The sequence below is a fragment of the Lynx canadensis genome, chromosome D3 (genome assembly GCF_007474595.2).
Source record: "Lynx canadensis isolate LIC74 chromosome D3, mLynCan4.pri.v2, whole genome shotgun sequence".
Classification (NCBI taxonomy): domain Eukaryota; kingdom Metazoa; phylum Chordata; class Mammalia; order Carnivora; family Felidae; genus Lynx; species Lynx canadensis.
Genome location: NC_044314.2, coordinates 86,279,483 through 86,304,586, shown reverse-complemented (window position 1 = coordinate 86,304,586; position 25,104 = coordinate 86,279,483). Strand labels below are relative to the sequence as shown.

At 51.0% G+C, this 25,104-nt stretch overlaps 1 protein-coding gene across 1 annotated transcript; it reads left to right on the top strand.

Moving 5' to 3' along the window:
* The first annotated feature begins 11,582 nt into the window (after positions 1 to 11,582).
* On the top strand, positions 11,583 to 22,285 carry HPD (4-hydroxyphenylpyruvate dioxygenase). Its single transcript, XM_030336902.2, has 14 exons — positions 11,583 to 11,639; positions 11,757 to 11,783; positions 12,424 to 12,486; positions 12,842 to 12,946; positions 13,494 to 13,536; positions 13,734 to 13,816; positions 14,767 to 14,856; positions 15,863 to 15,966; positions 16,390 to 16,467; positions 17,031 to 17,193; positions 17,326 to 17,397; positions 19,535 to 19,657; positions 21,737 to 21,853; positions 21,945 to 22,285. The coding sequence occupies exons 1-14, from the start codon at positions 11,637 to 11,639 to the stop codon at positions 22,053 to 22,055; spliced, it is 1,182 nt and encodes a 393-aa protein (XP_030192762.1). The 5' UTR covers positions 11,583 to 11,636; the 3' UTR covers positions 22,056 to 22,285.
* Positions 22,286 to 25,104: the final 2,819 nt, after the last annotated feature.

The following is a 25,104-nucleotide window of genomic DNA, read 5'->3' as shown; positions in this document are numbered from 1 at the left end:
ATTTATTTTGAGGCGGGGAGGGGTAGAGAGAGAGGAGAGAGAATCCCAAGCCAGTCCACAGTCAGCACAGAGCCCGACTCGTGGCTCGAACCCATGAACCATGAGACCATGCCCTAAGCCGAAATCAAGAGTCGGACACCCAACCAGATGAGCCACCCAGGCACCCCGAGAATCTGTTCTCCTTGTAACAGGACCCATTAGAAACTTTCATTATTTTACCAAGGCTTTGACTGGAACGTCCTATTTGATAGAGACGTGCATAGACTCAGATGGGACCAGACAGCTCTAAGGAACTAAGGTTGACTTTATGGAGCCAATGAAGCTCCTTGGAAATGTTGGCCTGATATCTTGCTTACAGAGTTTCCAGCAGCCTTACCTGGTGAGTAAAGAACATCACTTCCTGGCAGGTGCAGAAACCTCAGGATATTTTGGGGATCCCGAGAAGAGAAATTCACCCACATCTACAGGTATTGCAGGCATGTCTAATGGCAGGTATTTGGATTGGCTTCTGGCCTCAAGAGGCTATTAAAAGTTCAATCTAGGAGGCACCTGGGTGGCTCTGGTGGCTGGGCATCTGACTCTTGAATTGGCTCAGGTCATGATCTCACAGTTCGTGAGTCGGAGCAGCCCCCACATCGGGCTCTGTGCTGATAGCACGGAGCCTGCTTGGAATTATTGCCCTCCTCTCTCTGCCTCTGCCCCTGCCGCTGCTCACGCTCTCTCCCTCTCTCTCAAAATAAATATAAACAAAGAAACAAAAAAGAATGAGTTAGTCTTGATTTGACTATCTCTGGAAGGTGAATTTAGAGAAAAATTATGTTTCAATAACACACCTTCGTGGATGTTAAATTCCAGTTCTGATTGTCTTTGAATGTTTGTTGTTTGCTTAGCTAGACAACTTGGAAACCAGAGAAATTGCCACAATGGCTCATATGTAGACAATCTCTGTGCTTGTTACTCTGTGGGGATAATAAGCGGACCCCATGGGCATATGATTATTTGAACAGCTGGAAAACAGGATGGACTCAACAATTGTGTAACTCAACTATCACCTTGACCAATTCTGTGTGGCTGGGATGACACAGTCATTCCTAAAAGCCAGAGCCTACCCTCCTCCACAGGGTCAACTCTGGACTTGTGGAGATCATAGATGGCCCCACTTTCCTTCTGACTGCGTAGAGGATGCCCTTGGGATGGCCTTATCCCCCAGAGGAGTCTTCCCCCATTTGCCAGCAATTTCTCATAATTAAGATATTGTTAAGGCTCGATACCAAACAAAGAGGGCTTCCTGATGGTTTTATGTCTTAACGGTATTTGTCCCAGGAGCTGCATCATTCATGTCAAATTGCAAGTAGAGGCTTTACCCAAGCATGTAGCCACCACCTTTAATCAAGCCCAGCATGCAGTCACCCACAAATTTAAAGGGAGCCCTCCAAAACTCAATGGCCCCTGATATCCCAACTGCAGCTCAAGAAGGAACCTACGCTTTATTAAAATAGAATGTTACAGGGCTACTGGGTGGCCCAGTCTGTTAAGCATCTGACTCTTGATTTCGGCTCAAGTCATGCATGATCTCATGGTTTGTGAGTTCGAGTCCTACATCAGGCTCTGCACTGACAGCATGGAGCCTACTTGGGATTCTCTCTCTCTCTCTCTCTCTCTCTCTGTTCCTCCCCCCCACTGTGCTTTCGCTATCTCAAAATAATAATAAGCAAACTTAAAAAAAAAAACCCAGAGTGTTATATATATACTCCAGATAACCACAAAAATTACTGAGATGAATACTACCCAAATTGGCATGTTAAAGTCTCCCTCCCACTCCATTCATGATTGGTTAAACTCCTGGACTGGAGGAGGATTTGGGTCAAAAGTCGTTTAATTAGGGCTTCTCTTTTTCATCCTAATAATCATCATCTTATTTTCCAGATCTCTCTCCGCCCGGTGCCAAGATTCCTTCACGGCCACATGTTTGAGCTGACAGATGATCCTTTCCACTCGGGAAAATCCACACGTGCTATCTGCCTTGGATACAGCCGCCTCTGCCTTTCATAATCCCAACATATAAATTCCCAACCCACCAATGTTGATCCATACGTAGGGACATCTCTACACCCCTCGTTCAGCAGGAAGAAGCCGTTGAAGATGAGACTTCCACTCAAATGCCAAGGATTTGTCATTGCCGACCTGTCGGGGTGGGGGATGATCAGGGCCACTTCTAGGCAACAGGCTTGAGCAGTGGAAACCTGAGTGAGGTAAATTAGCCCACAGCCACCACCCCCCCACCCCCCCCAATGAAGTAGGCTCATTAGGCAACTCTTCTTACAATAGCCACAGGCCTTAACTAACCAATGGGCCATTTACACAGTTACCAAAAAAAAAAAAGTTCCCATACATTCCCATATCTCCTCCTCCCACCCTGTAACTGTGGCCCCACAATACCGCCTGGTGGCAGACCAGGCAGTCTCTCCTTTGCTGTCCTGCCCGCTGCTCTCTTGCAGTGTATTCAATAAATCTCCATCTCCTTTGTTCTGACTTGGGTGAATTCTTTCACCACCCATGCCAGCCCCCACTCCATCGGGACGCCACGGAAACTGAGGTTCAGAGAGAAGTGACTTACCGAAGGTTGCTCAGTGACGGGGCACCCACCTCCGCCTGAACAAAGCCTTCCTCTCCAGCCCGCCAACGGAGCCCCTGCGCATGCCCACAGGTCTCCTAGCTCCCTCCTGGGCCCACCCTGGCCTCCTGCCACGCCTGCCCTTCCCACTCTGCCTGAGGCCAAATGAAGAGGAACTTCTCCAGGTCTTAATGAGTACAACCAGGAGACTGGATTTTTGTTTGTTTGTTTGTTTGTTTGTTTTTCCTGCTGCTTGAAAATGGGCTCAGAGGTCATTCCCAAAGCATTTCCCAAAATATCTGAGTAATGACATCATGGCTGGAAGTGGCTAGCTTGTAGGCTTTGGAGAGAGTCAGGCCTGGTTCATTTCTCAGTTCTGTCACTTTTTCGCTGTGCTCAGACACCTCTCTGAGCCTCTGTTTTCTAATCTGTAAAATGGGGATGTCGATAGCACTTACCTCTGAGGGTTATTTGGGGATTTAATGAGTAAAGAGCACAGTATATAATGTGCTTAGCACGGTGCCTGACACATAAATCAGTGACCAGAAAATCAGAGTTTTTGTTATTATTATTATTATTATTATTATTATTTTAAGGTGCTCTGCCTTCCAAGGTGACAACTTGGAAACAGATCCCATTCCCTCAGCTAAAGATCTTTTCTTAAGTTAAAAACTCAGTCTCAGGGTGCCTGGGTATCTCAAGCAGTTAAGCATCAGACTTCAGTTCAGGTCATGATCTCACAGTTCGTGAGTTCGAGCCCCGTGTCGGGCTCTCTGCTGTCAGCACAGAGCCTGAAAAATAAAATCTTAAAAAAAAAAAAGAAACAAGTCAGTGTCTCTTCTTCGATACACACAAAATACACAGATGACTAATAAAAAGTAGATAAATTGGGCTTCATCAAAATTACAACTTTTGTGTTGCAAATGACACCATCAAGAAAGTGAAAAGAACCCACAGGATGGGAACAATTATTGCAAATCATATATCTGAGAAGGGACTCTATTCTAGAATATAGGAGGAACTCTTACAATTCAATAATTAAAAGGCAAGTAATATAATTTAAAAATAGGCAAAGAGGGGCACTGGTAGCTCAGTCGGTTAAGTGTCTGATTCTTGATTTCAGCTCAGGTCATGATCTCTAGGTTCGTGAGATCGAGCCCTGCTTGGGGCTCTGAGCTGACAACACGGAGCCTGCTAGGGATTCTCTCCCTCTCTCTGCCCTTCCCCCACTCGCCCACACGCCTGCACACACACACTCTCTCTCTCTAAATAAACTTTAAAAAATAAAAATAGGCAAAGGATATGTGTAGAGATTTCTCCAAAGAGGATATGCAAATTGGCAATAAGCACATAAAAATCAACATTACTAGTCATTAGGGAAATGCAAATCAAAACCACAATGAAGCATCACTTCAAGGAAAGCTGAAATGTCTAGAATCAATGGATGGCCAACAACTGTTAGTGAGGATGGGGAGGAATTGGAACCCTCCTGCATTTCTGGTGAGAATGTAAACGGCTCAGCCACCATGGAAAAGAGTTTGGCAGTGCTCTAAATTTTTTAAAAATGTTTATTTTTGAGAGAGAGAGAGACAGAGACAGACAGAGACAGAGACAGAGAAAGCACAAGTGGGGGAGAGGCAGAAAAAGAGGGAGACACAGAATCCTAAGCAGGCTTCAGGCTCTGAGCTGTCCACACAGAGCCCGATGCAGGGCTTGAACTCACGAACCCCAAGATCATGACCTGAGCCGAAGTCGGCTGCTTAACTGACTAAGCCACCCAAGCATCCCTATGTTCTGTCTTGTAACCAAGACTCCCACTTTGATTTGTCAATAAGTGGATTATAGAGGTTAATGAGAAATGCTAACAAACCCTGGTGCACCCATTCAAAGAAACTGGAACCCTCCCCAAATCCACATTTTCAGATGCCAGCCAAGGGCCAACCTTATAAGCATGCCTTTCTAGAACTGCTAGGTTAACTCTTTTCTGCACATGCCCTTTGTCTTGGGCCAAGGCATCTTGAGAACAAAACATGATCAGTAGGACCCCACGCAGCTGGGTGAGACCAGCATACATCACTGAACTTGGTTATGCCATACAGAGATCTTGGACCCAGGTGAAATGAAACCCACGAATCACAAAGGTTTATCTTAGACAAGGAAATGGCTTCTTAACATTTCTGTACGAGCCTTTCTTTACCTGAGCAGAGGCGCAAGGATTCAGCACAGCACAACTGTGGCCAGTAAGTTGAAGCTGCTTTGAACACCTTCCGGGGCACAGGCAATGAATATCATGATGTCCGGGGGACTCACAGAAGAAGTACAGTCCCAGAGGCCAAACCTGCCCCCCCCACCTGAAACAGAGTTTACAGTGTCAGGGCCCCCCTAGGAGGGCGTGTATTTGTCTGAAAGTCAAGGTATCAGGACTCCCCAGGTGGGACCTCCTATCCTAGGGTTCTGGCTGCGGTCCAAATAATTCCCTTGAGTTATTAGCTTAAGAGGGACTACTTGAGGCCATCAGTTCCAAGCCAGAACAGTTCTGAAAAGCCAAGATCAGTGATGCTCTCTCCTCTTATCCCCTGAGCCTCCCAGGTACTGGGATTTTGTTTTTCTCTGTTGTTAAAAAGTCACTATGTCCCACTCAGTAATTAAAACTTTAATTCTTGGGGTGCCTGGGTGGCTCAGTTGGTTAAGTGTCCGACTTCAGCTTAGATCATGATCTCATGGTCTGTGAGTTCAAACCCCGCGTTGGGCTCTATGCTGATAGCACAGAGCCTGCTTTGGATCCTCTCTCTCTCTCTCTCTCTCTCTCTCTCTCTCTCTCTCTCTTCTTTCTTCCTTCTTCTCTCTCTCTCTCAAAACCAGAGAATCAGACTATCAGTCAGTTCATTGATGGAAACTACAACTAGTGGAAAAGTCAAATGCAACAATCCATAGCCATGAGATGTCTCCCATCTGCCAGGAGTGGGTGGGAGGGTCACGGTCCTTGTGACATGCCCTCGCCCAACCTGCTGCTTTGGGCAGGAATCACAGTTAGGAAGGCAACGAGTCTGCACCAGAAATAGCCGATCAGCAGCTGAGTTTTAACTTGTGCCATCAGAAAGCAAACCCTTCATCGTGGACATCTGCACAACCAGACGGTCCGGCAGCACCCGTAATGTTTTCACAGCGGCCGCTCCGCAGAGGGGTGTCCCAAATCTGGCCAGCTCATCGAGTGGAGTGGTTTCACCTGATTTTCATTCCACACAGCTCGTGATGGGGCTGAAATGGCTCGCAGCAGACAACAGCAGGTGTCAGCCCAGAGTGGGAGCCAGGCAACCAGGCTCTGTGAATTCAGGATTCCAAAAGTCAGTGGCAAAAAAATAAAAAAGGTAACTATGTAGTCTGATGGATAAGTTCATTAGCTTCATCGTGGTAAATATTTCACAACGTACGCGTGTTTTGTATTTCGTACATTGCATAGCAGGAAACCACATTGTAGACCTTAATTATGGGCAATTTTTTCTAGGGAATTTTTATTTGCCAGTTACACTTCAATAAAGCTGAGGGGGAAATGGCACTGGGTTTTCTTTTGCTGCAGCCAAGCCAGACAGCTTTCCTAACTCTTTCTGTCATGTTGGTCTTAGAGCCCAGTGGGTGACCTCAAAAGTATACACGTCATCTGGAGTATCATCAGCCTCTAACGGTCAGACAGGCAATTTCACAAGAACTCATTAGCAACCTCAAACTGCTTTTTAAAAAAAATTTTTAAATGTTTATTTAAAGAGAGAGAGAGACAGATTGCAAATGAGGGAGGGACAGAGAGAGAGGGAGACACAGAATCCGAAGCAGGCTCCAGACTCTGAGCTGTCGGCACAGAGCCTGACGCGGGGCTCGAACTCACCAACCATGATATCATGACCTGAGCTGAAGTCAGGCATTCAACCAACTGAGCCACTCAGGTGCCCCTGAAACCGCTTTTTATAAACCTCAAAAGTGTATCTCCATTTAGAGATTGCTTCTCTTTTTCAGTTCTCGCTCTCTTTTTTTTTCCCTTAGAATTTCCAAAGGGCGAAAATCATAGTAAGAATCATCGGTTACAGATGATTGTTCTGTTTTCAATACTCGTAAGATTTCAAATTCCAGGCCACCCACATGGCAAAATACAAGAAAGTTGCATCCCAGTGACTTTTATTTTTTTTATTTTTTTGCAACTCTAATTGGGATGATCCCTCTGGCACTTATGAAATTACAGGCATATAACAGTTTACATCAATTTTAACCATACATCCAGATGCAATAGCTGTAAAATACAAAGGCATTTTAAAAGTTCCTTCTCCTTTATTTTCATTGCAAATTTACTTAAACCCCTAGCAGTAAATTCAGTATTTATGGGGGGGTTGTGGCAGCAGCACCAGCTGGAGCACCCCCTCTTTTCCTCCCCCCCTGATTTGCCTGAAGCTTTGCTCCAGCTCTGAGAACTGATTTAACTTTTTCCTTCCCGCTTGGAGGAGAGCATAATATAAACTTCCAACATTTTTGGTCCAACCAAAGGCCACCATTGGAAATGTTTGGGCTCTTTCTCCTCCTGCCTTGAGGAGGGAACAAAAACCAAAGACATCACCCCCTGAGATTTCCCCCTCTCATTTTAAATTTTTTTTTTTCAACATTTATTTATTTTTGGGACAGAGAGAGAGACAGAGCATGAACGGGGGAGGGGCAGAGAGTCCCCCTCTCATTTTAGCCAGCGCACCCAAAAGAGGCCAAGGGATCTGGCTCCTCAACTCTCCTGGGCTCCTTCTATCACTGTCAGATCCCAGAGGTAATCTGTACTTCTTACAGCAGATTCGGCTGTGGCTCAAACAGCTCTTGCAAAAACCACGGGTAACTGCAGAGCCACCCACGCACCAAAGGATGGCTGACCATTCCGGGAGGCCACACAGGCCACCCCAGGGCCCCTGGGCAGGTACCGAGCACTCAGCAAGGGCTTCAGAAAAGAGCTCAGGGCCAAGGCCGCCTGGGTCACGGTCACAAAGGAAGAAGACAGCCAGTGCTTATACAGCTAGGAATCTCATGCTCATATCTTAGCAAGGATGTCCCTTTTCCTTCACCCTTCCTTTCCCCAGACAATGCTTGTACCGCATTCCACTTGAGTCAGGATCCATCGAGCACGTCCTATCGCCGCCAGCACGGGTTGGGGGTTCCCAAGGCCACCACCAGGTTTGTTAACGTGCTAGGAAGAGTACAGGCCCCAGCCAATGGCCATACCCATGCCTCAGATGTATTACAGCCAAAGGACACAGGGCCAAACCAGCCCAGGGAAAAGGCACGTAGTTGGAGTCCAGAGGAAACCAGGTACAAGCTGCCAAGGGCCCTCTCCCGGGGGGGGGGGGGGGGGGGGGGGGGGGTCCCATGGGATACACTGCTTTCCTCCAGCAAGGGGTTTGTGAAATGTTGTCTACAAAGGAACCTTGCCTGAGCCTCGGATACCAGGGTTTTTACTGGGGGTCGGTCATACGGGCACCACGCTCCACAGCACAAACCAAAATCCCAGACTCCCAGAAAGAAAGCAGGTGTTTGCGGTAAAGCACATGGCTTATGCAAACAGTTTACACACAAGGAACTACTCTGATCATTTCTGGGGATGGTGGGGACCTTCCTGAAATTCAAGTTTCTCAGTGCCAACCAAGGCTCAACCGGGAAAGCCGGCCTCTCTCCTCAAGCCTGCTGGGTTTACTCTTTTCTGCACACCAGGGCATAGCGGAAGATGAGCCTTCATAGTCCCTCTGGAGAGAAGACTCCATGAGCGAAGCTTCTAGAACCCAGCTCCCAGCTCATATTGGGCAGGAGGAGACAACTCAGAAACAAAGAGCAGACGGCCATAACCCAGCCACTGCTGATGCGTTATCCAACTGGGCCCAGCCTGTGAAGGAGAGTCTGGGAGGGAACGTGGGGGCTACAGAAACTGAGCCCTGTGGGCTCTCCCTCCCCAGCCCCGGCGTGCAGCTGAAAGAGGCACCTAGTAGTATATCCAGAGTGTGACTGAGATCCACAGTGTTTCTGGAAGCAAAGTCCAGAGGGTAGGACAAAGCCACCAGCCCTGGCCAGCTGAGCCAGACATCTGCCTCCAGCCCTCTGCTGCTGATAATCTGCTCCCTTGATCTGGTAAACATTGACTTGTGCCCTAGGACACCAGTCAGGCCAAGCTCCAGGAGTAGAGGTTCCAGTTGGCCACTCTGCGCACGGGGACAGGATGTTCCGCCTCGGCTGGGGGGCCGAGAGGGCTGCACTGAGGCCCTTCTCCCTTGGTGGAAACTTCTGGCCTGTGAGCTCCACTCTGGGCTCCCTCCACACCATTTTTCTCAGTTAGAAACCTAGACCCAGAGGGCTGAGGTAGACACTGGGGGCGGGCTCGCAAGGCACCCCCAGGAGGGGCAGAACAAGGAGGCAGGATCACCTTGCCAGTCTCCAGACTTGCCCAGAAAACACAAGAGAGAAGTTGGGAAACGATGTCTGGACTGGTGGAATGAGATCCAATCCCAGAAACAAATAGGCCAGGGTTTGGATCTCTATTCTTTTTTTTTTTTTTTTAATTGTTTAAGTGTTTATTTTATTTTTGAAGAGAGAGAGAGAGCACAATAGGGGGGCGGGGCAGAGAGAGAAGGGGACAGAGGATCCATAGCAGGCTCCGTGTTGACAGTAGGGAACCCCATGCGGGTCTTGAACTCACAAACCGCGAGATCATGTCCTGAGCAGAAGTCGTACGCTTAACCGACTGAGCCACCCAGGCACCCTAGATCCCTATTCCTACCAGCTCTGAGACCTTGCAGACACATGTTCCTTCTCTGGGCTTCAGTTTCCCCATCCTTCTAGTGGGAATACCAACATCTCCTATTTGTATAGAAGGCAATGCAGGAATTAAAAGTGCAGGCTGCGAGGGCCCCCTGGGTGGCTCAGTCGGTTAAGCGTCTGACTTCAGCTCTGGTCACGATTTGGCAGTTTGTGGGTTCAAGCCCTGCGTCAGGCTCTATGTTGACAGCTCGGAGCCCAGAGCCTGCTTCAGATTCTGTGTCTCCCTCTCTCTCTGCTCCTCCCCCACTCATGCTCTGTCTGTCTGTCTCTCTCTCAAAAATAAATAAACATTAAAACTTTTTTTTAATTAAAAGAAAAAAGTGTAGGCTGTGGCGTCAGAATAACCCATTTCATATTCCAGCTGTACCGTGCCCCTTGCTAACTGCATGACTTGGAAAAGTTCTCGAATTGTCCTGGACCCCACCTCAGGGCTGCTGGCTAAGGCTGACCCGTGGCAGGGCTTAGCTAAACCTCAGACCTGGGTCTGGTGAGTTCTTAGAGGGCTTCCTGGAGAAGGTGGCAACTTGAGAACAGCCCGTTGGGAGGGGGGAGCTGATAGGGTTTGCTGAGGAAGGCGGAAGGGGGGCTCCTCCCTGGCACAAGCCGCTCTCTGCTCCCAGGTGAGGAGAGAAAGGCATGGGAGGGAAGAAGGAAAGAGGAGAGTAGCCTCCAGCACTTTCTTACTGTTAGTTTGTCTCACCTGAAATATGGTAATGTTGGATCAAATGATCCTTAAAGGCATTACCACTCACGCTGATTTGTTTTTACATACTGAAAAGAAAAAGAGGGGGGCTCCTAGGTGGGCTCAGTTGGTTGAGCGTCAGACTTCGGCTCAAGTCACAATCTTGTGGTCCATGAGTTCGAGCCCCACATCGGGCTCTGTGCTGATAGCTCAGAGCCTGGGGCCTGTTTCAGATTCTGTGTCTCCCTCTCTCTCTCTGCCCCTCCCCCTCTGTCTCTCTCTCTCTCTCTGTCAAAAATAAACTTAAAAAAAGAAAACAAAAGAAAGAGGGGAAAAAAAGGCTTGATGCAGGACATTTGGGGAGCCCAAATGCAAGAGGGTAGGGGGTCATAACACAGTCATGAGCCAAGACTGTAAGCATGAGAGACTAGAAAAAGTTTCCAGGCAATGAGGATAGTTGAAAAGTAAGTTCCCTGAGAAAAGGGAAGGATGGCTCAGCAACAGAGGTTCTGGGGACTGGGGTGGAACGAGAGGCGGCAGGCTGTCCTGGGACCCTCAGGTGAATGCTGTGGCTGGCCAGCAGCCACCATTCCGTCTTTCAGGAAAGTGAGACCTGAGACCTGAGGGCCCAGGCGTGGGGCTGCTTAGGAGGGTCCTGGCATTCCTCCTCCGAGAGCCATTAGCTCCACCTTCCCACCAGTCTGCAGATATTGCGAACCTGGGGCAGGGGGCAGGACCATAACCTCTTTCCCAATACTCAGGCTGTGGCAAAGCCAAGGCCCCCTATTCTCCATCAGTTGCCGAGAGCCCTAAAGGAACATAAGTAATCATGACCAGCGCTAATAAGTGACCTTTCCACACGCCAGGCGCTATTTCAAAAACTTATGCTTTATCTCACTTAATCCCAACCACACTATTATGGCTTCCATTTTACACACGGGGAGACTGAGGCTCAGAGGGGTTCCATGACTTTCCCCAGTCACATAGTTTGTAGCAGGGCCAGGATCCAAACCCCATACCCACGCCTCTAACCACCATGGAGTATGACCCTTTTACCTAATTATAAACCATGTACTCGCTATGCATTCAGGGCTTCAAGACCAGCCCCTATCCCCCCTCAAATTCTCCCTAAACAAGAATTCTGGAGCGACCACTGCACTCCATCTGGCCTTGACTTCTGAGCTTTCTATTCTGATGGACAGAGAAAACAGTCCCAGCCTGGGGTACTGGAGTGTGCCCTTGGCTCTTTGCTGTGGCCCTGCACTGCTGGCTATTGGCCTTGGGGGTCACACCCCTTCTCTGGGCCCGACAGCATCACCCTGTCCAATGAGGCTGCGGCTAGATCAGAGGCTCCCAGGCCTAGGTGCTTCCAGCACTGGGATCAGCTCCCGCCCACCCCTAGGAAGGCCAGGAGCCCAGGGGCGGGACCTGTTCGGAGTTAAATACTTGTGAACAGCACTCCACTGGCCTCTTGTCTCAGTCTTAGAGCAGGAAGCTTGACCTCGATTAATCATGGTAAGTGCCTGCCGGCGGCCATGGCAGCCTCCCCCTGGTGACATCTGCGGTGAGACTTCCAGACACGTGCCTTGTATCTGAGCCTCCGAGTCTTACTGTCCTTTTCTTTCTCCTCAGACGACTTACAGCAACAAAGGAGAGAAGGTAAGCAGGAGGGGAGATGTGGGGTCAGGGCCCCGGGAGACTGGGATGTCAGCAAAGAGCAGGAAGGGAACTTCGGTGGGTGTGTGACGTCCAAGATGCTTGCTCAGGTTCATCTCTGCCTGTCCCTGTCCCCCAAAGACTTAGCAGGACTCAGCCTGGCCTTGCTAAGAAAAATTTTACCTCTTCTTCTTAAATTTCTACCAATCTATTAATCCTGTCTAGAAGTTCTTTCTAGATTTTTTTTTTTTAAATATAATCTCTCCCCCGACATGGGGCTCAAACTTATGACCCTGAGATCAAGAGTCATATGCTTTTCCGACTGAGCCAGCCAGCCAGCCCTGGAAGTTCTTTCTAAGGTCTAACTTAAATCCGTGTGGCTGTAGCAAACGGCAGCTCCCCTCTGGGAGACCTGGGCAGGGCTCCTGTGGGGGCTTTCTGATCCTAACCCCCAGGAGCTCAATCTCTACCAGTCTCTACGTGAGAAACGTCTCTTGAGGCTTGGCAAGGCCACAGGGTGTTTGGTTTCTCGGTTCTGGAATTAAGGCCGGCACAAGGAAAGTGACTAGACGACACCTCTCCATCCGCACTTTTCTAGACCCACCTCCAGAGACTTAGCCTCTCCCCTTCTCTCCTTCTGCAGCCTGCGAGGGGCCGATTCCTCCATTTCCACTCCGTGACCTTCTGGGTTGGCAATGCCAAGCAGGTAAAAGCTGGGGCCGGGAACTGGAGAGGGCAGAGGGCAGGCAAGAGAGCCTCCTGGACAAGGGCGGGCCTCCAGTAGGGCCTGTGATTGGCCCCTGGGTGGGGAGGATCAGGGCCAGTGTTGGGACCATCCCAGGAAAGACAGACACTCTTTGGATCCTAATTACACAATCAGGGCCTCAGACCCCAGCAGGAAACTTATCTGACATCAGAATGGGCCAGGCAGTGGCCTTTCTTCGCAGAACGGACTCTGTGCCTGGGGCAACAGGGCAGACAGTCTTAGGGGGACTGGAGGCTCTCAGCTGGGGGCCCCCCAGGCTGGCCCTCAGGAACCCGGTTGCAACTCTGTGATTTAGGCTGCGTCATTCTACTGTAACAAGATGGGCTTTGAACCCCTGGCCTACAAGGGCCTGGAGACGGGTTCCCGGGAGGTGGTCAGCCACGTGATCAAGCAAGGCAAGGTGAGTCGCCACCCCAGGACCCCACTCACCCAGGAGGCTCCCACTTGCCTTCTCTGCCCCTGCTGGTCTCTGAGTCTCCTTAGGGCTCTGGTGCCTCTGGGTGAAGTAGACCAGGAGGCCCTTTCCCCAGGCTGACCTGGTTCTCTCCCAGGACGTCTGGTGGGGCTAAGGGAACATGGGCTGAGAGCCCCCACTCTCCCTTCCACGGGCACCTTTGTACAACTTGCAACACGGACGTTAGTTTCATCTCCTTGGCCTGGCCCGACGGAGGCCTCAGACATCACAACTGAAAGTCCGAGCAGTGCCCTGGTCCCTGGGACCCCTGGGGATTCCCTCCCCTGGGGGGGCCAGAGCCAAGAGCTCAGCTCAGGGAGAAGCTAAGGCAGAGACGGAGCCGGAACCGAGGGTTAAGGAATCCTGCCCGGCTGGAAGGGGTGATGTGGTCCTGGGGTGTCTCCCAGGTGGGCAGGGAGGAGGGGATGGTAATACATCGCCAGGTGCTCTCCTGAGCCACCAGCTACCCCTCCTTTCTCCTCTGTGTTCTTAGATCGTGTTTGTCTTCTCCTCCGCCCTCAACCCCTGGAACAAAGGTAAGGAGGCCCCGGGGGCTCAGGGTACCAGGGGGTGAAGACAAGCTATTGTGGGGGAAGGGTAAGGAACAAAGGAGTGGGTCCAGTTCAGGGAGGGTTCCCCAGCCTAGAAGGAGATGGAACCCCGGGACTGACAGTAGAGGGGAGGGGGGAGGGGGCCATGGCTCTAGCGCCATGACCTCCCCTACCGGCCACAGAGATGGGCGACCACCTGGTAAAACACGGCGATGGAGTGAAGGACATCGCATTTGAGGTGGAAGACTGTGACTACATCGTGCAGGTGAGACGGCTCCTGGGCTGCCCTCGGTCTGTCACAGGGTTCCTTGTAGGTCAGGGCCGGAGGACCTGCCGTGTTGGGGTGACAACCCCAGACACTGCTGTGGTGCACACCTGAGCTCCACCTTGCCAGCCGCATGTCGTCTCTCCGAGCCTCAGTTTCCACATCTGTAAAATGGGGACAATCAGAGCACCTACCTCACTGAGGTTTACCCCGAGGAAATGAGATCATAATTACGACTTCTCGGGCGCGACTCTGAACCAAACACCCTATTCGAGAAGCAGCTTGGAGGTTCAGAGCATAGACTCCAGAGCCAGACTGCCCAGGTCTGAATCTTATTATCTGTGAGACTTTGGGCAAGTGACTTAACTTCTCTGCGCCTCTGTTTCCTCAACCATAAAATGGAGACAATCACAGTACCTTTCCTGTAATGTTGCTGTGAGGGTGGGAGAGGTTACTACCTTCACTGATGCCTGACATGTGATAAGCACAGCTATGCAGTCAGGTTTTGCTAAATAAATGCAGGAGTCATGCATGTAAGGGTGCCTGGCAAGGGTCTGACACAGGTGCTCGATAAATGCCCGTCGGATTCTTCCTATCCAATCACCTGTTTTACAGATGGGGAAGCTGAGGACTGGAGAGGGGGAAGGGCCACAGAGTGGGTTAGCAGAGGTGGGACACGCCCCCACCCCCACCCCCACCTGGTTTGTCTCTCGTAGCCCCAACCCTGGGCCTGGGTCTCAGTTTCCCTATTTGCCAGACGGGCACAAGGCATGGGTGTCAGGGGCGGTAGCTGAAGCCGGCTGTAGTTCCCGCCCGGGGCTGGAAAAACCGGAGGAGCCCGTGGCAGGACGAGGTGGGGAAGTCCCGCAGAGGCTGGACCCCGGGGGAGCCGGCAAGGGTTCTGGGAGGGTCCAGCACTTAACCGCCTCCCTGACCCATCTCCTCTGCAGAAAGCCCGGGAACGGGGCGCCAAAATCGTGCGGGAGCCCTGGATAGAGCAAGATAAATTCGGGAAGGTGAAATTGGCTGTGCTGCAGACGGTGAGTTAACTTCGGTGCCCCTACCCCTCCTGCTGTCCGCTCCCCTGAGATGCCCGGATTCCCCACACCATCCTCGCCCCCCCCCCCCCACTCCATCCTACCTTCCCGCCCTTGTGCCTCGACGCAGACGTTCTCCCTCAAGTCTGACTGCCTGCAAGGCTTGGCCAGGGTGCAGCGGCTCATGGGAGCAACCGCCCCCCCCCCCCAGCTTCCCTTCCTCCCCTGTGGGGTGGGGAGGGGGATGGCAGTGATGACAATGGGATGTAAACGAAAGGCAGGGGCTCTGCAGAAGGGAGTGAGTGGGATCTGGGGAAGCCCCGCCCTCTTCCAGCTGTGTGACTTTGGACGAAGCACGCCACCTCTCTGTGACTCGGTCTGCAGGGCCTGCAGCTGGACCGCGTGTGTGACGCGCGACAGGCTATTTAACTCTTCTGTGCCTCCAGTGTCTTCAACTATAACCCCGGCCAGGGTCATTGCGAGGCTCAGATGAGCTCATTTGTGCACAGCATTTCGAACAACAGTGCCTGGCATGTCGCAGACACTCAGCAAAGATTTCCAAGGCTGTGTTACTGTCGTACAGAGACAATCACAGGTCCCATCACCTCAAGGTTAAATGCAGCTTAAAGATTGTTAAGATGACTGAAAGAACCCTTGGGTACAATTTGATCCAATGCCCTCATCATTCTCACTTAGCCAACACATTTTTCTTGAGCCCCCACTACTTGCCAGGCACTGCCCTAGGTGCTGAGGATACCATGATGAGCCAAACTGCGGCCTTGCCCTCACAGATCCTGGGCCCAGGGGGCGGGGAGGTGGGGAGGTGGGGCAGGCAGACCGTTAAAGTCCCGAACACATGGCAGGTGGCAATTCGTTTCAGAAAGGGGGAGGTGACCATATTGAGCTGGGGTCAGACCCGGGCGGGAGCTGTGTTGGCATCGTGACATGTGGCCCAGCCTCAGTGGGGATGAGGGCTCAGGGGCCAAGCTGGGCTGTTTTCCACCCATAGTACGGGGACACGACACACACCCTGGTGGAAAAGATGAACTATACCGGCCGGTTCTTGCCTGGATTCGAGGCCCCAACATTCGTGGACCCCCTACTTTCCAAGCTGTGCGTACGCCTCAGGCCCGGGAGAGGGGAGTAGGAAGGGGGGGGGTGGAAAGCACTTCCCTGATCCTCCATGCAGACGGGGCTTCTCTGAGGGGACAGAGCATCTGGGAGCCTGCCGGGGAACTCCCGAGGGTCCCCAAGGGTGACTTGAAGGGGTAGCACAGAGGCTAAGAACATAGGCTCTGGACGTAACTGCCTGGGTTCAAACCCTGGCTCTGTCATTTTATAGCCATTTAACCTCAGCAGTTACTTCGTTTCCCTCTGCCTCAGTTCCCCATTTGTCAAACGGGGCTAGTAAGAGTGTGGGAGCTGACACGAATGGCTGCCTCTGCTAGTCCTATGTCACAGCGAGCTATTACAGTGGGAACGGGGAGACTGAGGAAATAGCCCCACCCTCACCGCCTAACGGCTTCCTTCCCCCAGGCCCAGCTGCAGTCTGGAGATTATCGACCACATTGTGGGAAACCAGCCTGATCAGGAGATGGAGTCTGCCTCCGACTGGTGAGTCCCGGCCCAACCCCTCCACGCAAAGGAGTCAGGCCCGCCCCCCAGTTCTTGCCTCAAGACACTAAAGTGGGAAGTGGGGCCACAAGGGCGCGGGAGCCTAGCCTTATGTCACCGAGGCATCTTCTCCCTGTAAAGCCATCACCGTGGGGTCCAGGGGCTTTGAGGCTCAAAGTGATGGAAAGGTCTTCTCTCTGACGAACCTTGGGGAACCTCGGCACAGACGGGGTCACGGTCCTGGGAGACCTGGGGGCAGTCTGTCACTCCCCAAACAGTGCCCTTGTGCAAATTAGGAGCAAGTGCCCTTCTCAAAGCACTTCTATCTGTTGGACCTTTGCCATACTACACGGGTGTTGTTACAAGACACTTCACTTCCATCCGAAAGAAAATTGCCATAATAAAGGTACAGGTCTATGATGTATATGATGTAAGTGAACGGTGGTTCCTTTTTGGAGCCTGCTCGGGGCGGGGCGGGGGGTATTCTGGAAGGTGGAAATAGAGACAGGGAGCCAGTCCCCGGCTGGCGCTCAGAGCCAGTGGGTCCTTATGCCACCCCGCAGGTACCTGAAGAATCTGCAGTTCCATCGTTTCTGGTCTGTGGACGACACACAGGTGCACACAGAATACAGCTCTCTGCGCTCAATCGTGGTGGCCAATTACGAGGAGTCCATCAAGATGCCCATTAATGAGCCAGCACTGGGCAAGAAGAAGTCCCAGATCCAGGTGGGCCTTCCCTGGACCCCGGGGGCCTGGTTGGGGAAAAAGAAAGCAAGAGAGAGGTTTCAAGGCTCTTGCAGGGGCTGGGGTGTGGGTGACAGGGGCCAATGACAGTGTTTTCCTTGTTTCCTCCCACAGGAATATGTGGACTATAATGGGGGCCCTGGGGTCCAGCACATTGCTCTCAAGACCCAAGACATCATCACAGCGGTTAGAAGCTCATGCCTGGTCCTAATTCAGCTCCAGAGCCAATCTCTGCAAAATGGAGGAGAGCATGGGGGGCGGGTAGTAGCAATCCTAGGGCGTCTTCACCGGCCCAGATGGCTGGCCCGGCTCCCTGACTGATTGCTGCCACTCCCGTGCAGGCACATTCCCACCCCAGAGAGTTCAGGTTCTCTGCAGAACAGTTTCTCTGCTGGCTTTAAAAGTAGCAGGTGCCAGAGTCAAGAGGAAGCCTGGATTCTAGTCTTAGTTCTGCAAGTGACTTGCTGTGTGTCCCTGGGGGATTCAGCCCCCTCTCTGGGCTTAGTTGCCTCACCTTGAAAATGAAGATATTAGGCTACAAGGTGGATCAGGTCCTTTGAGCCAAATTAAATGTGCTGAGTCTGTGGAACCAGCCCTTGGAGAGACTGGGTCCTACCTATTCCCTACGTGGCAGTACATCAGAGTGGACAGGAGCCTGAACTGCCCCATTCCATCCTGGCCTAACCAGGAATTCACTGTGTGGCCTTGGCAACTTTGTTCATTTGTTCATTCATTCACCCATCCAATAGATGTGTACTGGGCACCCATTATATGCCACCAAGCACCCTTTTAGGTACTTAGGATACATCAGTCAACAAAACAATAGTCTCTGCCCTTGCGGAGGCAACAAGTAAAATACATACATTAGATGGTGAGAGTGCTGTGGAGAACAAAGCGGGGCAATAGGAGAGGGAGGGGGAAGGACACTGCACACTTGATAGGGCGGCCGCGAAAGGCCACACTGAGAAGGAGGCATCTGAGAACACAGGCTTGTAAGAAGGAGAGCCTGTGGACACCTGGGAAAAGTGCCCCAAGCAGAAGGGACAAGCAGGGCAGAGGAAGGTTGAAGGCACAGCCAGGAGATCAGTGCGGCTAGAACAGAATGAGCAAGGGAGAGGGGGTAGGAGATGAGGTCAGAAGGTGGAATTGAGGGCAGATGGTGAGGGCTTTGAACTTGACTCTGAGGACATCACTGTGAGGTAAGCAGAGAAGTGACATGATTTCACCTGTATTTTTAATTTATTTTTTTTATTTCTAAAAGTTATTTATTTATTTATTTTGAGAGAGAGAGAGAGAGAGCATGAGCAGAAAAGGGACAGAGACAGAGAGAGAATCCCAAGCAGAAAATCCCAAGCCCCGATGTGGGGCTTGATCTCATGAACCGTGAGAGCATGACCTGAGATGAAATCAAGAGTTGGACGCTTAACCGACAGCCACCTAGGCACCCCTAACATGTATTTTTTAAATTTTTTAAAGTTTATTTTACTATTTTATTTTATTTTATTTTATTTTATTTTATTTTATTTTATTTTTGAGACAGAGAGACAGAGTGTGAGCAGGGGAAGGTCAGAGAGAGAGGGAGACACAGAATCTGAAGCAGGCTCCAGGCGCTGAGCTGTCAGCACAGAGCCTGACACGGGGCTCAAACTCAACACCCGTGAGATCATGACCTGAGCCGAAGTCAGACGCTCAACCAACTAAGCCACCCAGGCACCTCCTAACTTGTATTTTTTAATAAAATCACTCTGACTACTATGTTGAGAATAGATATTTAATCTCTCAGTGCCTCAGTGTCCCCAGCTATGAAATAGGGATAATTGTTTGGATACCTCAAAAACTTACTGCATGGACATAATGAGGCAACACAGAGAAAGTGCTTGAGATAGATACATAATGAGAATTCCATACGTGTTAGTGATTGCTGTTCTTTTTTAACAAGTTTTTTTAATGTTTATTTATTTTTGAGAGAGAGAGAGAGAAACAGAGTGTGAGCAGGGGACGGGCAGAGAGAGAGGGAGACAGAGAATCCGAAGCAGGCTCCAGCTCTGAGCTGTCAGCACAGAGCCCGACGCGGGGCTCGAACCCACAAACCGTGAGATCATGACATGGGCTGAAGTCGGGCTCTCAACCGACTGAGTCACCCAGGTGCCCTGCGATTGCTGTGGTTCTAATGGGGCCCACAAGGTCCAGAAGAGGAGGGGCATGAGGTCACAGGGATGCATCCTGGCAGGGAGGGGAAGCTAGGATAGGGACTCTGCCTCCTCCTGGCTAGGGGTGTTGAGCATGGAGAGAGGAGACTGATCTTGACCCTACTCTGAGACAGATTCGCCACTTGAGAGAGAGAGGCATGGAGTTCTTGGGTGTTCCATCAACATACTACAAACAACTGCGGGAGAAGCTCAAGTCTGCCAAGATCCGAGTGAAGGAGAACATTGATGTCCTGGAGGTGAGGCGAGTGCAGGATCCTTGAGTTTGAGATGGGGAGAATGAGCCCTGAGTTTCATCTTGCCTCACAAATATTGTCTAAGCCTCTACCCTGCATCAGGCACTGGGACACAAGAGGAAAACCAGACTGGGTCCCCGCCACCATGGGACTTGCAGTCTAGCAGGGAGACAGATAACAAACAAGTAATAACATAAACACCATCGGAGAGAGAGTTGGTGCTGTGTAGAAAGTTAAAACAGGCTACGACAGAGAATGATCTGGGGCTACTGCACCAGAGGTGATCTAGGAGGGCCTCTCTGAGGGGGTGCCATTTCAGTGAACTCGAAACAATAAGCAGGAGATGGCTGTGTGAAGGCCTAGGGGAGGGGCAAGCACAAAGGTCGCGAGTCAGGAGCAAGTTCCAAGTGTCTGAGGAATGGAAATAAGGCAAGAATGGATGAAAGGAAGTGTTTGAAGACTGGCCTAGGTCATAGAGGTAGGCTGGGGCTGATTCCTCTTGTAGATTCTTTAGGAGTTTGGATCTCGTTCTTCTATGGCCAGAAACCAATGGAGGGTTTGGGGGTTTTGTTTGTTTGTTTGTTTGCTTTTGTGTTTGTTTGTTTGTTTGGTTTGTTTTTAACAGCCTTATCCATATATAGGTCACATAACATATAAGGCACTCTTTAAAAGTATACAATCCAGTGGTTTTTTAACTACCCACTATGTTGTGTAGCTACCATCAAAATCAATTTCAGGGCGTTTTTCATCACCCTAGAAAGAAACCTCACACCCCTCATCACCTTCCTCCCTGCAGCCCTAGGCAAGCACTCACCCATCTTCTGTCTCACTGGATTGCCTCTTCTGGACAGGTCACATAAATGGCATCGCACAATATGTGATCTTTTGTGTCTGGCTTCTTTCACTCAGCATTATGTTTTCAGGGTTCATCTGTGTGGTAGCAGGTGTCAGTGCTTCTGCCTTTTCGTGGCTGAATCGTAGTCCATTATATGGATATATCACCTTTTTCTTATCTGTTCATCAGTTGATGGACATTGGCATGTTTCCACTTTGGGGCCATTGTAAGTAATGCTGCTGTGATCATTCTCATACGAATTTTCGTGTGGACATGTTCTTCATTCTCTTGGGTTTATACCTAGGACTGAAATTGCTGGGTTATATGGTAACCCTATGTTTAACCTTCTGAGGAATCCGCAGTTTTCCATAAAGGCTGCACTATTTTACATTCCCACCAAGCAACATATGAGAGTTCTGATTTCCACTGGAGGATTTTAAACAGGGGAATGACACCATCCAATTTTTTTAATTATTTTTTTATGTTTATTTATTTTTGGGAGGGAGAGACACACACAACATGAGCAGGGGAGGGCCAGAGAGAGAGGGAGACACAGCAAGCTTCAGGCTCCACCCTGTCAGCACAGAGCCAGACGCAGGGCTGGGAACCCATAAATTGTGAAGATTATGACCTGAGCTGAAGTTGGTTGCCTAGCCGGCTGAGCCACCCAGGCGCCCTGACACCATCTGATTTTTGAAAGATCCCTTGGATGTCTGTGGGGAGGATGGATTGCAAGAAGGCAAGAGGGAAACATGGGGACCTGTGTAGAGGTGAGGCGACTGGGGTGGTCCAGGACAGCCTTGATGGTGGCTGGCATAGGACTGAGGCAGGTGGGTGGTAACAGGACAATTTAGAGATCTATTTGGAAGTGTCTGGAACAGCGGGAGAATGGGGTCTTTTCTTGGCTTTTAGGTGCAGGAGCTCTTATGGACTTTCTTTTTTTGGTTTTTATTTTTTAAATGTTTATTTGCTTTGAGAGAAAGAGAGGGAGAGAGAGAGAGGTGGGGAGGAGAAGGGAGACAGGGAGAGAGAGAATCCCAAGCAGGCTCTGTGCTATCAGCTCAGGCCCGGAGGCGGGGCTCGATCCTACAAACCATGAGGTCATGCCCTGAGCAGAAATCAAGTCAGACGCTTATCCCACTGAGCCACCCGGGCATCCCCTTAGGGACTTTCTAAAGACCCCACCGTGCCACGTTAGACGGGTGAGCCAGCCGCCCCCCTAACCCCGCCCCCTGTCTCCTACCTAGGAGCTGAAAATCCTGGTAGACTACGATGAGAAAGGCTACCTCTTGCAGATCTTCACCAAGCCCGTGCAGGATCGTCCCACGCTCTTCCTGGAAGTCATCCAGCGCCACAACCACCAGGTACCACCTGTCTCCGACAGCCCTCGGGAGCATGCAGGGTAGCATGGCTGGCTTTCTGGGCCCGCAGCTCACCTTCTCTCTCCCGCTCCAGGGTTTTGGAGCCGGCAACTTCAACTCACTGTTCAAGGCTTTCGAAGAGGAGCAGAACCTGCGGGGCAACCTCACCGACTTAGAAAACAACGGGATAGTGCCGGGCATGTAGGCCGCGGGTGGACCTAGCGAGGCCCCGCCCACCTGCGGGCGCCCGGTGGGCCACGCCCCCAGACCTGGAACACGCCCACCCCACCACGCACCCTGAACTGCCAGCCCTCCTTACTGGCCACTCCCTTAGGCCCCGCCCACCAAGCCGAAGCACCAGGCTCTGACCACGCCCCCCTCGGTCGGGCAGCTCCTTGCTCCCGCCCTCGGAATAAAGCGGACAGGGGTCCCGTGCGGGGTCGTGGTGTTTGTGCCTGGCTGGAGCAGTGACGCCCTTTGGCCTGCAGGGGGTGCTCAGGGCGTCAGCACTGCCGGAGGCGTCTGCGTTCTAGCTTCGCAGCCCAGAGCGAGCGAGGAAGGCACCGTGCAAGCGTTTTGCTAAGAGAGGCCTTGCCGGCCAGGGAGAATTCTGGAACCGAGGAGGGCAGAGGGCTGACACTCTAGAGGGGAAGACAGTATCATTTCATTGAGTGGTAAATACTATGAAGATAAAGCGGGTGATGATGAGATTGAGCAGAGGTAAAGCTGGGAGGGGGTACTAATTTCAACCGAGAGAAAGCCCCTCTGGAGAGGTAACATTTGGGAGCCAGCCATGGGGAAATCTGGGGAAAGAGCATTCCAGGGAGAGGGAAAAACAAGGGTGGAGGCCTTGAGGTGAAACCGCGCTGGACAGCGTCCTATCTGATGGCTTTACGATCTCTGTCCCAGGTTTCCTGCCCTGTGCCCAAACTTAACGGACCTCAGAGAGAGGAGGATGTTAGCCAAGGGACTCCCGCTCAGCAACCTAGAGACGTGGTTCCCAGCCTGAGAAGTAAAGCAGGTGGGAAGGATCGGAGCCCCTCAGCTTCTGCCCTCTGGTTTTAAAAACCAGAGAAAGGAGGAGCACCTGGGTAGCTCAGTTGGTTGAGCACCTGACTTTGGCTCAGGTCATGATCTCCCAGTTCAGGAGTTCGAGCCCCACATCCGGCTCGCTGCTGTCAGCCTGTCAGCGCAGAGCCCAGCTTCAGATCCTCTGTCCCCCTCTTTTTGCCCCTCCCCTGCTTGCGCTTTCCCCACAAATAAATAAACATTTAAAAGACAGAGAGAGAAAATAAAAACCAGAGAAAGGAAGAGATAGAAGTCAGGGCTTCTGGGATCATGAACTTCAGAAATGAAAAGAACAACACTGAGAAGCCAGAGGAACAATGGCAGCCCCAGGCCCATGCTGCTAGTTAAAAACTATCCTCCCTCTATTTTCCTGTGGCTTACGCAAAGCGGAGAAATTCTGTATCTCAGAAGTTTACAAAATGGTGGCTCATGGGCCAAATCTGGCTCACAGATGTATTTTATTTTGTCTGTATAGTTCTACATTTTCTCAATTTTTTATTGTAGAGAGAGAGAGTGCACTCGAGTGGGGAGAGGGGCAGAGAGAGAGAGAGAGAGAGCAAGAAAGAGAGAGCGAGAGAGAGAATCTTAAGTAGGCTCCACACTCAACGTGGAGCCCAACGTGGGGCTAGAGCCCATGACTCTGGGATCATGACTCTGAGCTGAAATTAAGAATCAGACGCTCAACTGATGGAACCACCCAGATGCCCCTGTCTCTATAGTTTTAAACAAATTTGAATCATTTCGGAAAGTAGGATTATTTCACATATAAATTCTAGGATTCTGTTTCTTCTCGGAACAACTAGGCAGTTCTGGGCTTGCCTTCCTATGCAATAATCAACTAGTGCCAAGTGGTGCATGCCTCCTTGGACGGGACATGGGCCGACAGACCCTCATCGGCTGAGCACAGACTAGGAAGTGGGTTTGCCCAGGCTCACACTCCAGATCGGCTACGTGTTAGCTCTGTGACCTTGGGCAAGCTACGTGACCTCTCGGTGCCTCAATTTTTCTCATCTTAAACAATACCCACCTCCTAGCACTGCTGTACGTTTAGTATCAGGCTTTTAAAAGAGTGCCTGGTGTGGTGCCGGGGCTATATGTTTCCTCTTGTTATTTTGAGAGAGGGGCCTGGGTGAAGGGTCTTGTCCAAGTCTACCTGGCACCTCCCCTCCCCCACTCCACCCTGGTCTGCATGGAGATGGCTCAAGTTGGGACTCCCTTTCTGGTCCCCACAGCGGGAGCAGAGAAGAAAGGACTTGTCCTTTGGGACTGAGAGGCAGAGAGGTGAATGGATTTGAAGAATAAGGGAGGAGAACTGTCCCACATGGTAGTGGAGGGAAAAGAAGTCCAGGGTTTTTCAGATTTGAGTTTAGCAACAATCCGCAGCAGTGGTGGGTGGAGGGGAGGAACAGAAGTGCCATGGACTAAGGTGGAAATTATGGCAAGAGAGGCAGGTGCAAGAGGAGAGATGAAGGAGACTCAGATTTGGATGTGTTTCCATTCTGTGCCTTGAGCTACATGCCCTGGGTTGTCCTCAGGCTGCCCTGCAAGGCCCTACAGCACTGGTCCCCCCTCTCCCCAGTGGGGTACCAGACAGACCTCGTCTCCTCTACTCCCCCTTCCTTCATTCAGCTGAAGCTCCACAGATCTGCTGGTCCCCAAATGCCCTAGGAAGCATTAACCTCAGGACCTTTGCACTCATGGTTCCTTCTGCCTGGAATACCCTCCCTCCAGGTGTCCACTGTATTTAAAACCCCCCCGCCCCAACTGATCTCCCCTTTCTGTAGCTGTTTTTCTCCTTTATCATGGCATTTATTTTTTTTTTTTAAGTTTACTTGAGAGAGAGTGAGAGAGAGAAAGAGAGAGAAGGAGTGGTGGTGGGGCAGGGAGAGAGAATCCCAAGCAGGCTTTGCACTCTCGGCGTGGAACCCGATGTGGGGCTCGAACTCACAAACTGCGAGATCGTGATCTGAGCCGAAATCAAGAGTTGGACACTTAACTGAGCCACCCAGACACCACCACAACATTTATTCTTTATGTCTGCTTGGATCACTCACAAGAACACAATCACATAAAGACAGGGAATGTGTTTTCTTCGCTCCTATACCCCCAGCACGTAGGACTGTCTGACACATAGTAGGTGCTCAGTGATGCCGGTGAATGAACAGAAGAATGGCCAGCAGGTGCTC

What these genes read in the sequence shown, in the direction of transcription:
- HPD (XM_030336902.2), top strand. An exon ending in ATGGAGTCTGCCTCCGACTG is followed by an intron (nt 16,468 to 17,030) that starts GTGAGTCCCGGC and finishes GCCACCCCGCAG; the next exon opens with GTACCTGAAGAATCTGCAGT. An exon ending in CCCAAGACATCATCACAGCG is followed by an intron (nt 17,398 to 19,534) that starts GTTAGAAGCTCA and finishes ACTCTGAGACAG; the next exon opens with ATTCGCCACTTGAGAGAGAG.